General features: G+C 37.5%; 1 protein-coding gene across 3 annotated transcripts in view; it reads left to right on the top strand.

Annotated features, from left to right (window-relative positions):
• LOC145499286 (epidermal growth factor receptor kinase substrate 8-like) overlaps nucleotides 1–12,577 on the top strand; it is a 34,298-nt gene that overhangs the window by 328 nt on the left and 21,393 nt on the right. The window contains exons 2-7 of one of the 3 annotated variants that reach the window (XM_081478784.1): nucleotides 3,177–3,277; nucleotides 3,622–5,922; nucleotides 7,809–7,839; nucleotides 8,850–8,910; nucleotides 11,926–11,990; nucleotides 12,139–12,213. In XM_081478784.1, coding sequence (XP_081334910.1) covers nucleotides 5,816–5,922; nucleotides 7,809–7,839; nucleotides 8,850–8,910; nucleotides 11,926–11,990; nucleotides 12,139–12,213 — 339 coding nt within the window. In that variant the 5' untranslated portion in view covers nucleotides 3,177–3,277; nucleotides 3,622–5,815. Of the gene's footprint in view, nucleotides 1–3; nucleotides 5,923–7,808; nucleotides 7,840–8,849; nucleotides 8,911–11,925; nucleotides 11,991–12,138; nucleotides 12,214–12,577 lie in introns of those variants that run through there. The other 2 variants (XM_081478786.1, XM_081478785.1) reach the window with 2 other exon arrangements.

Genomic DNA, 12,577 nt, shown 5'->3' on the forward strand with positions numbered 1-12,577 from the left:
AGCGAAAAGTTTGTGTACAAACAGACAGCGATATAGATTTCTCAAGCGAAGCGAGTCAACCCTGCAAAACGCAAGTGACAAGGTGGTCCAAGCTGTTTGGTTGTCTATTTGCGTCTTCGGACCTTCGTTGAACGTTGTTTTCATAACACTGCAAACAAGAGGCCGCTTTCAGTAAAGATTATTTTATTCTTAACCTTAATATTTTAGGGAAATTGGTAGTCGTATAACGACCCGTGTTCACTCGAAAATTGGATTTTAAGCTGACAGAGGTTCTATGTTTCGAAGTTTCGAAGCTCCAAACTAGCGTAGCATAAAATATTGACGTGAAATACTTTTGTCGTTGTGATTTGAATTGGTTGTGCAAATGCCGTTTTGTAATTCTACCTTACCGGTTCAAATTTACATTCAAGGTTTTTTATTTTCTTTTGGTCAAGGATATAAACTTGCCGATCGATGCTTCTTCTTTCCGGGCAGACATAGGGTCTATATTTAATCGTTGTTTACATCAGAAGAGTTCAGTTTATTCCATTTTGGCTAGTATTGGTCCCTTTTCAAAACCACAGGAACTTTTTTCTAATAATTGTAAAGTATAATTAGTATTTCGAGTCAGTCCGTATTTCCATTTTTATGGGAAAATTTTCTCCGATTGGAATGCAACCACGACCAACCACGGAATCGATAGTTTTTATTGTCCACAATATAATAGCGCGTTATAATTTTTAAGTTGATAGCCAAAGAATATCATTGCTGTGATTGTTCCAGCCGATAATCGGATAGATTTCTGTTTTATCATGTAGATGAGCTCAATAATTTCAAAGTAAATTTTTCATGAAGTAAACGAACTCTTGTGTATGATTGCAACTTTCCTCGCTGCCGCTTTGCGGAATTAATCAAATCGTGATATGATACTCGCTGATAGGTATTTCTTTGTTTTTTGTTTTGTTTTTAGATTACTCTCTCAGCTCTACGGGTCTTTTTGAGTTTGTTCATCAAGTGATAATGTGTTTCAACCCCACATCTGGTTATTTATTTTGTGTTAGCATTCTTGTCATTCGTGCAATGACCTAATTGCTTGACCTGTTGCTAGGATCGCATCGTCGTGTTGTCTGATAAAAGTATATTTGCGATAACGTCATTCGCATATTTATAATCACCAGCACAGCAGTAATATACCTTATAAAGGAAACTTTTGGGAAGTTTCTAGATTTTGAATTTCCCATGTACAGTGAAAAAAAATCTAATTGGCATTTGATGCATGACATACTCATTTGTTTAAACTACGTTATTGTAAATGTGTTGTGGATCTTTTGCTTATTTACATTTGGAGAGGAGTGCACATGATTGCACAATCATGCCCAGGGGCGGATCCAGAAAACTCGGATAGAGGGGACCAAAGAAATTGTAGAAGAGAACAAGCTACCCCCTGCCCCAATCCTTTTGAAATATAGAAGGTTCTGGAAATAAATAAAGTAAATAAACCCCTGATTGTTTAATGGTGCTCTAACGATAGTTGATCATTTAATTTCGCAAATACAAGGGTTTCCTTTGCCCCTCTAAATCCATCCCGATAGCAGTATAGAAGCTCTTTTACTTAGGGCGTGGAGACTCAACTAGGATTTATTCCCCACTCATGTACAAGATTCACATGCAAAAAACTAACATTTCTATTGCTCTGAATCAAGTCTGGGCTTATATGTATTTAAAGACAGATAATTGTACTGTATTGGAAGTAGATGTCAAACTCTTGAGTACAGTCAATCAATCAGTCAGTCGATTAATTAATTAATCAATCATTTATTTAGACACATAACAGGGCTGTCATTAAGGGCCATAACCCATAACACTTGTTACTATAATAATGATAATGATAATGATGATGATGATGATAATGATAATGATAATAATACTAATATAATAAATTAACATTCTAAGAGGAGGCCGCCAATCACCTAGAGGTGGTTTTCAGGAGGGTCCTCTAAAAAAAGTCTAAAGCAGGGCTCGAGATTGCGACTCACTGGTCGCCAATGCGACCAAAAATTGAGCACTGGCAACTAAATTTTCAGAACTGGTCGCCAGTTGGCAACTCGCATTTTGTCCAATAACTAAAGAAAACCACGACACAACTTTTGTTTTTAAATCTTTATATTAGGAAATCAATTGGATGTGGTAGCTAGTATACAACTCACCTTTCCGTCCCCAGTAAAATAATGTCTGAATATTACATGATAATTGAAAAAATTGAATGTATTTCGACACGTCGATACTGCGTTCACTGCGCGCCATTAGTTTCAGCGGCTTCTTCCAAAACTGGGATTGCAGGCGCACTTCAACGCCATGTGCTTTTCATTTGCTGCGAAAATGGCAGCAGATACCAATTAGTTGAAGAATTATGTGAGCGAAAGGCGTCAAGGAAAGCAAGTACAAAATAAAGAACGGCATTTCGAAGAAGTAGCAAAGAGAAAATACGCAAGGACCCGTGTTTGTCTCACAATGAAAACCCCGCACTTAAAACGTTTTATGCTTTGCTTCATTTAAAATGACTGTGGAGACAACCACCACCTTAGGAGCAGAGACATATCACCTGAGAACAACAGTAGCTTTATAACTAAGTGTTACTTGTGTTGTTTCTAATTGTTTTCGCTCTTCAATTGTGACTTTTTTTGCATGCAAAGTAATGTATAAAATCGAGTTCTTGTGTAAGTTATATACAAAATAAGTTGGTGACCAAAATTTACGATCTGGCGACAAAAATTTTTCCGTTAGTCGCCAGCTGGCTCCCGAACGAAAAAGTTAATTTCGAGCCCTGTAAAATGTACATCAAATGTCTGAAATACAGAGGTAATAAAAGCTAAAAACATGAGACTAAAACTAAGGTGTAAAACTAGGACTAGGATTAAAAATACTACAACTAACTAAGGGTAAAAATGGTTACTGCTGAGTATGCTTGATTTTCCCTTGATGCCATGGGTGAAATTGCCTGTTGTTCACTGCTGTGGAGAAATGAGGCTACAGGTGACTGAAAACTTAATGACAGCCCTGTGTAACATCTATAGCTAAAAGCCTTGTTTAAAATACATACGTTCAGCATTGTTTATGATCTGATGTAAAAAGTATGCTCCATAATTGTTTCATTTGTTCAATATTTATGTATTGGTTGATATACATTTGCCTTTTAGGTGAAACAAGCTATAGATGAATGTTGGTGTTGGACGGAGAGGTGATTCCAGTCCCACGGACAGTGGTATAGACACTAGGGAGTGGGAAGAAAATCATAGAGGTTTGTAACTCAGTGCAGAGTCAGTTAGCAAAAATTGACATCTGTGGCTCAGTTACGTTAAATTTTTCTAAGAAATTAAATGGCAAGCTGAGTCACATGGCTCTTTTGGAAAATCCCACAATCTTACAAGTTTAGAGTGACCAACAAAAAACTTTTAGTCAAATGAAATGAAACAGATGCCGAGTATATTGAACCCCAGCTTCACCAGTGGTGTACAGTGATGGGCAAATTTATATCCAACAAAATGCTATAATCGAGTTTCAACATCTTGACAATGCAAGTTGTAGTATTAAGATTCGCATTTGTCTAAACTGATTTTTTTCCATTTGCTATCTTTCCAACAGAACCAAGAATGGTATGTATAGCTGTAATTGTTTTGCAATTTTTATTTACATGTATATATTTTTGGTCTCTAAATATGCAGTACATTTAATTTGAATTTAAAGGAGCTATGTGACGGTTTGCGCTTCTGGAAAAGTTTATCCTAAATTTTTCAAGTTCATTGTTGAGGCCTTCCATGGGTGATAGCGGTGTCGTAGGTTGCATCCTTGCGTGTACCAATGTTGCGTAACCAGGAGAAGTAAATTCAGCTGTTGTTCTTTTGCATAAAGTGATGTGTCGCTGTCACTAGCAGGTTTTTTTCTTTGTAGCGTACTAACCCTCTAAAATAACGCAGCTCGTTGTTCAATCATTAGTTTTTCAATGTTTACATTCGTCGTCTCTGTTTCATGTCATTTATTATCACGTGACTATCACGTGATTGCGTTTCTATTAGTATGCATGTATGTAGATTCCTTTCGAAGCTTCGAGGCACATATCGGTCTTTATCGGCTCCAGGTTTATATAATTATTTTGAAGACTTTACTTGAACTCTATTTTCAAAAATAAGAATGGTTCAGAAAGAGTGCAAGGAAACTGCCTAAAAACAACTGGAACAATTCAATCCAGAATAAGAATCACAACTTCCTTTGGCACATCAACACTACAATTTTTGGTGTAGAGAAAGATGTTGTTGTCTGTTGTACAATAAATGTTGATCTTGAATAAATGAGACTCTTGTTCATTTTGGACTATGGTAGAGGAAGAGACACCTCATTTACTCTTAGGTAGAGGTAACAACTCTGAGATAGAAAGATGACGAGTTTTGGAATTTGTGGAGTCCAATTACTAAACTTGGCTTTACTGAGAGAAGAGTCTGATTTAGGCTTATATCTTTTTTTACCGTTTTTTTTTTTTTTTCGGATTTGTGTTTCTGCATCTCCATTCCTTTTGTGTCTTTTCCCATCGAGAGAAAGAAAAATCGGAAAAACCGTAGCTAACTGAAGCCACTGACAAGTGATCACTAGTTTGTGAAAAAAAACCAGGAAGATTTTTACTATGCTGTTGATTAGCTCTGATAGATCAGACCAGACCAACCCTGACAGCCCTGACCTGGACGCTCACTTGCCTGCAGTGGAGACGACCCAGTCATGAGGGTTCAGTCAGGCGACTGTCGCGCCATATGAAAAACCAAAGGTCACCAATACGGGCAATTTGAGAGTTTCTAGTTACCAGGCCAACCATGTGTTACTTTTTTTGGAATATTCACACAATGTTTATTCTTTTGGAGCGTGTTCATTGGAAAAGCAAACAAGTTTCTGACATTTACAGCTTTTGTAAAATAAATGCAATTTCTACATATGAAAAAAAAAGTCTAAAAGGGTCAATGTTGCTGTCTTTTCTAGTGCTTCTTGTGTCACTGTTGAATTTTAGTGGTGCATTCAATTCACTGGTCACTGATTAGAAAGTCCCATGTGGCTGGTTTTCAGGGTCGTGTTGCTTTTTGCTTTTACCAGTCAAAGGCCTCATTGTTTGTAGTCCGTGTTAACCTTCTCCAGCCTTAACCTTCCTTTTTCCTTTAAGGTCTACTGTAATTGTCTGTAATGTTTCTCTTTTTTTAGTAAACTACTAAAGGTTTCCTTCAATGTAAAGGCAATATAATTTATTATGCGTGGCCAAAATAACTCAAAATGTTGTGACTTAGCTCCTTTAAATAATATCTTCAATAGAGCAATTATTATGTGTAGTTATGAAACATTTTTGGTAAAGTTTTAATTGCTTTTGACTCATTATACCTCAAGTAACAGTTTTATACACAAAAAATAAAATAAATAAAAAAGATCGAAATTACATAAAATAAAGCTATGATTATGAACTCCTCTAGGAGGGGGTAAAACTGCTCAAAACGTCTCCAAAATGTTACCTGTATCTCGTGGAACCAAAACTTTGTGTGGGACTGGTAATTCAGTGTGTCAGCATTGTGTGGCTGCTGTATTGCCCTCATAGTACCTGTCTGTCTGCCGAGGAATATGCATAGTTATCTTGCTAATGGACAACTTTGCAACCATCCCATTCCTTCCAGGGGGAATGGCAATACCCCTAGGTACATGTACCTTTAAGTTATTATAAATGGTTTCTGGAAAAAAGAGTGTAGGCTAATTATTACTGTGCTAATGAGCTTCTGGACTTTGTTTAAATTATCTGAATCAATATTTGCCAATGATAACCATTAGAACTCCTTTAATGCTTGTCCAGTCCTTAGATCCTTACAACTTTGGAACTGACAGTGCCTGGGCTAGTCGAAATGGATCAGAGTCTAAGAAAAAGTAAGTCAGGGAAAGTTGTATTCAACAAGGGTGGTTTTAAGCTGGCTGACAAACGAAAGAAGCGGAAAACGTTTTTCTCACGCACGGCTGGGAGTCTGAGTAAAAGTGTGCAGGGGGTTTTCAAGTCACGTGGCTTGTGTAAGGTTCAGTTTTTGTTTTGCCATCCGCCATTGTGTGACATGCCCCACCCACCCACCCACCCATGAATTATTTTTAGGACGTATTAATTTGAAGTGAAATTATTCTCTAGCCAATTTTTTTGTGTCACTGTAAGACAGCTATGTTCTTATGCTAGTAAAGGTCAGGCTGCATGGTTCAGCTTGGCATGGCTCCCAGAACTTGTGTTTTAGTTACATTTTGTATATCTGGTCCAAAGCAACCTAGGCTTGTAGAAATGTTCTTTGATAACATACAGATTTAAAGTGTTGTTGACTTTTCAGCTTTAAGAGAGCTGAGACTGTGATTGTGAGACTATATGATGATACCAAGCATTGCCAACTTCTGTGACAAAAATTGCCCGGTTGCCCAGTTCAAACGTAAATCTTTACATGTGTCAAACCTAATGATGTTATCAACAAAGTAAAGTTCAATGTCTGAATCAGTTACAATCAATACATTGGTATTCAGGTCAACCTTGCCGTCCATTCAACTGGCACAGTTACCTTTGACATTTGAACAAGGCATAATATATTATGATAATTATTTTAATTTTGTAGTTGAACTCAGTTTAACAGAATTAACAGCAAAGAGCACCAGTCTTGCCTTATGAGCAGCAGGCTGCATTGTTGGTATCTGTGCATGCGCAAGAATTTCGTGTGCTTTTGATCAATTAATCCATGTGCTTTATTTTCAAAAGGAAATTAAGAAATAAACTTAACTTCTCAACTTATTGTAATTTTTATCATATTTTATATTTAGTAGTTTTAGTGATTACTTTGTAATTTTTTCTTTTGTGTTCTAATTTTAGATGATTAGCCCCAAAAAGCCCCCATGGGTAGTATTAATAAAGTTTGTATTGTATAGCAGTGCAGTTTTTGAAGTACGTACTGTAGCAATACAACTCATTTTTGTGGATAAATGAAGAATTTTTAATTGTAAGGCAGCATAATTCATTAGAATTCTATAACTTTCTAGAGTCAAGAAAGGAAAAGCTTGCAGAGCAAGAAAATCTGTCACATTTGATTTATCACCTGTTAATCTGTAAGACAAGTTATCACATACAGAATGATGTAAAAAGGTAATCCTAGGTAACAACCAGGAACAATTATCACGTGTAGCTATCGTACATTATTTACACGAAGTTGGCTTTTGTCAATCTTATGGTGAGAGGTAATTTCTGACAAGGTGCTTCAGTGCAGCATATTTTTAAAGGTCAAGTTTGCTGTTTGTAAGTTAGACTGCTGGTAGTCTGTTTTCCTCTTGAAATTCAGCAGGGGTTATGAGGCGAGACACTTCAGCCTAAACGGTCATACCACCCTTTTTCATTCACAATGGCTAAACATTCATCTAAGTGACCCTTGGAGAAAAAATGGGCTGCCAGCAGACTCTTCATAAGTCCTTTACACAAAGATACATGTAAGTTTCCAAGTAACTTGCAGTGGATTGAACTAATGTTACAGCTGCAGCATGTCCTTATGGTTGTTATACATGTATGTTCATCAGTCAAGCTTGGGTTGTTACTGCACCATTTGATAACACATGTATTTAACAATCATGATGTATCTTTGTAGAGAATTTTTAAAACATCTTTTCATGTACTTTATTTATTATAATTATAAAATCACACCCCTAATGACAGTCCTGGTTTATTTTATGTGCAGCATGTTCCTGAGTATTGACTTCAGCGTAATTGTGAACTGAATTTGTTTGTTTGATATCTTTTGTAGTGGTCCTGATAATGGAAGGCCACCAAATATGGTTAGTGTTAAGAGCTCAGTTAAATACAACACACACATAGTTAGTCAAACAATGGACTTTTTTTACCGATGTCACACTTTTCTGATATTTTCTTTCAGACAAAACATGAGCCTCACTGCTCAATTCATTATGCCAAATTTGGAAAACAGGCAAAGTTTCATAGGAATCTTATCTGTTGCAAACTCGTAGAAATATGAGACCCCAAACTTGCCAAGTTTTACAAAAAATGTGTTCCTGGGGGCAAGTGTTGCCCCTGGCATTCTTTTGGTGCAAAAATATGGTCTGATTTTTCTCTCTGGACATCGCCTGTTCCTCAAAGCGAACAGAAAATGTCCATGGACAAATATCCAAGGGTATTTTTTGTGCCCAATGGGGGCTATCAAGTTTTTATATAATTAGGTGCAGCGTTGTGACATAGGATGCAAACCTTTCTGTTCATTCCACCTCACTCTCACCTTGTTTCAGTGGGTCTTCCTTTTGCCTTCTGTTTAGTAATTCCCAGCTCAGTGTATTTGTTGGATCATCTGAAAGCTCTTGCTCTGTGGAGAACATGTCCTTACTACTCTCAGCTCTGGGGCCCGTTTCTCAAAAGCCCCGGAAACTTTTTGGGCCCACAAAGCCATTTTAAGATAGTCTGTATCTAAAAACTGAGAGGTGTATATGCCTGAAACTCCTTGTTTGAAGAGAACCTCTGTTCATATTAAGAATATGTGAATAAAACAGCTCTGTAATCGTAAGGTTTGAGATTTTCCTATGGCTTTCTGGGTGCGAAAACTTTTCGGGACCTTCAAGAAATGGGCCCCTGACTTTTTTCCATGCTCTAGCCTGGTGTCAACCCTACTCTCCTATAGAGCTGCATACATGTATCAATTGTTATTTGTGCACATAATTGATTCAAAACTGTTATCATCATCTGAAAGGTACAGAAAAGTTGAACACAAATTGCTGGGAGAAGTGGTTACGTGGACTTAAAAATTAACGATCAATGTTTTGCACTTTTTCTTGCTTAGACCAATGGGGCCAGTCCTGGAAGATCGCCCAAGAACTCACCAATTTTGGGGCAAGGCAAAGGTAATTAATTGATTCATATTACTGTCAGTGCTGTTTTAGAAACTTCAGCTGCAGTAGATTTCTAAGATGGTTAGAAGCAGCCTGATGTTCAAGTTGTCCAGCCAATTGATTTTTGACTCGAGTGACAAATAGCAGACTGCTTTGATGCTAAACTTTACCTTTACAGTCAGTTCTTCACTTTTTCATTAGGGTGTTAAAGCAATGATGATGGCAATGCCTAGGATGATGCCTAGTTAGAAAAAAACTAAAACTTAATTTTACCTCTGAATTCTCAATTACCAAGTAATCTGTTCAGTACACCGATTGGTCAAAAAATCTGCTCGAACTTAATATTACATGTTAGTAATGTCAACAATCAATTCCTTGTAAAAGGTACTGTCTATTGGAATAAGCTGTAAGTTGTGGTTTATAAAACTCCAAGATGTACAGAACTTGGGCATTTCACGTTGTTGTTTTGCAGAGGATGGCTTAGTCTCCTCCACAGCCGTTTTTTGGGATGTCAGGCAACGCTCCCCCAAAGAAACAGCTGCTCACATCCGAACCACATTCTTCTCCCTTTGTGTTGTGGTTTGTTTGCGTTCTGTTGAACAGACCAAGTACTTAATTGCAAAGTGTGAATGTCGTAAGCTTTCGCGTGAGAAGGTCTGCAGTGTGAACACGCGAGGGATTTCTGGCTTTTGTTTCACGCTGCACGTGGCCAAATATAGGTGGTGTTCGCAGGTTACCATCATGACGGACGAAAAGAAAATGTAAATGAAAGCCCTAAAGTACAAGTGCTTCATGTGCTCATCGCCATGTTCAGCTAATGAGAGAATATGTATTTTCTGGAAATGTCAAATTGTAAGCGTCAATCAAGGGCTAAACGCTTCCTACAGTTGAAATCAGGAGGAAAGAGGGGCATTCAGAACTTGCTGTCAACAAATTGAGCGAAGCTACTTGATTTAAAATAGATATCTTCCTTGTGGACAATAATTTTTTGAATTGAAAGCTTCTAATAATTAGCTTGAACTTTGAAGAATCTTCAGCTACACAGAAAGCTTGTTCAAGCATCGCCAGTATATTTTGGTGTCCATAAACACAAACAGGAAATCTGTGTGTTGATTTGTGATATCTCCCATGACGGGATACAAAGATAAAAAACATCCTCTCATTGGGCAAGTTTCAAAGATCGAATTTGATACTCTTGAAAATGGACCGGAAGTGAGCAGCCATTTCTTTGGGGGGAGCATGGTGTGACATCCCAAAAAACAGCTGTGGAGGAGGCTAAGGATGGCTAGGGAATGAACAATGGTTCACAACACACATGAATAATAATCAAGCTGTTCATAGACCTTTTCCAAATGTCATTATGATTTGCTTACAGTATTTTCATAATCTCCCCACAGTAACGTGGCAGTTTTCTTTGAACTTTATATCAAATGCACCATGCTAAAAACTGACGTTTAGCTTCATGCAAAGATATTTTTTTACGTAGTTTAAGGTTTCACCCCGTGATGCATGCATGCATTGATTGGTCAAAGCAGCCACTTCGTAGGGGCGGGTTTCCTGGTTCCACGATTGTCATGGATACCTCCCTTCTTCATCTTACATTTGGTACCCTGCTTGCATTTTAGGTACCAGTGTCCAAGCTCATCAATTTCTGAGGAGTTTAATTTCCTTTAGAATATACATATATAGTGAAACCTGTATTAAGTGGACCCCATATTGAGTGGACACCTTCTATTAAGTGGACACCAGCTTGAGTCCCTAAATTTTCTTCCCACATTAAAAAAAAACCTGCATTTAGGGGACACATCTGTTAAGCAGGTGCGGACACCGATATTAAGCCACTTTGTTGCACAAAGCTGCAGTAAGCAGACACTTCAAGAGTTTTTTACTTCTAAAAGCTCAGCTCTGACTCCTTTATCATTGTTCAGCGATGTTGTTTTAAAGCTAAGTAGTTTATTCCAGACTGATGCATTGACTGACTGGCATTGTGCTGTGAGCAGTCTTTGATCTTACACTGTGTTACACTGTGTTACAAAAGGGATAATTAACTATTATTGCACAATAAAAACCTGTTTAGAGCCAACAACCTGTATTAAGTGATCACTAGTGAGTGTCCTAAGGGTGTCCGCTTAAGGTGGCTGAACACAGTTTTTGATAACTGTGTTTCATTCACCTTTTTCTCTAAAACCCTTGATCCCTTGGTGGCTTAAAATGGCAACAAGCAAGTTAACGACACAAACTTTGGTTTTTTGGATGGTTAAGCTGACTATGTGCCATTGCCATGGCAACATGAGTGAATATAAACAGGCCTTTAAAATCAGTTTTGTTTATTTGTAGATAGTCTAGTTGTTAGATTTTCTTTATAATTTGCATACAACAAGCTTGTAACGATTCTCACAAGTTGACACCATTTTGCTAATAATTCAGCAGAGAGATCTTTAATCATCCCTTGTTGAAGGTTCACTGGAATATCTAGGATTTCCTTTGTTAAAGTTAAATTTTTTTCAATACTCCAGTTGCTTATTTCCTAAAGTATTTTTGTGCCAAATTTTGTGAAATTCTAATTAGTGGTTCTCGAGACATAGGTGTATTTCTCCGAGTGCAATTTTTCATTCAATCGCAATTTTTTTGCTTACTAGTAACGCATGCGCTGCATTTAAGTGGGTTCTTTCGGTAACAAAGAAAAAGCTGAGAATTGCTGGGTTCTTTGAATCGTTACCTTTTTTAGCATATCTTCGTAATAAAAGACTAAAGCCATCAATTCACTGCGTTCAATTACAGAGAAAAATAGCACAGATAGTGCGGGTGTTGAGTAAATAAAATGATCGCTCTGTTGACAGCATGTTTGTATTTTAGCAATCCTTGTGCACGCGAATTGCATCAGCAAAAGCGTGCGCAAAAACTGTGTTCGGCCACCTTGATACAGGTTTCACCATAGACTAAACTGGTCATCAAACAATGATTAAATAAACTGTAAGAGATTTGAGTTGTTGCGCTCAAATTGATTTTCACTGCTTACTTCACCAGACCAGAGGAAAATGCTTGTCCAAGCTGCCAGCCAGTTTCCTGCAAGAACAAACTTCCTTCTGGAGGTATGTGTTTTCTCCTTCCTCTCTGAGAGGGCAGCTGAACTTTTTTTGTGTGACTTAAGTGCAGTGACAATGAAGAAGTATATTATTAGCAATCACTCATCGTGGGCTTGTTGACAGGTTAATTAAAATATTTTATATTGTGCCACAGCATCTTTCATCTTTCACTCTGAGAACACCTCAAGAGACTCAAGTCCCCGCTCAGGAAAGACTAAGGCAAACTAAGGTGTGGTATTTATTTTTAAGTACAGTCAACTTTCTCAAAGTGACCACTTCTCGTAAGCGGTCACACTTGGTCTCAATTTGAAATGAAATGATATTCACAGGTCAGCATAAAAGTACTGAAGCATAAAATGAAACAATGTACCGAACAGTGTTCACGTTCTTACTGACATTTGCCGGCTTTCTCTTCAAGCATTTTCTTCAGATCGAGACTGTAGAGATGCATCTTTTAGCAGTCTTTTTATTCAGTGGTTTCGGTGATTGACAAATTCTGCATGTACAGGCTTTTTGTGTGCTTAGATTTGTCTGGTAATCATTACTTTTTGTCTGAAGATTCCTATTTGAAGAAAGCATTCATGAATACATAT

The sequence above is a fragment of the Orbicella franksi genome, chromosome 10, assembly GCF_964199315.1.
Source record: "Orbicella franksi chromosome 10, jaOrbFran1.1, whole genome shotgun sequence".
NCBI lineage: Eukaryota > Metazoa > Cnidaria > Anthozoa > Scleractinia > Merulinidae > Orbicella > Orbicella franksi.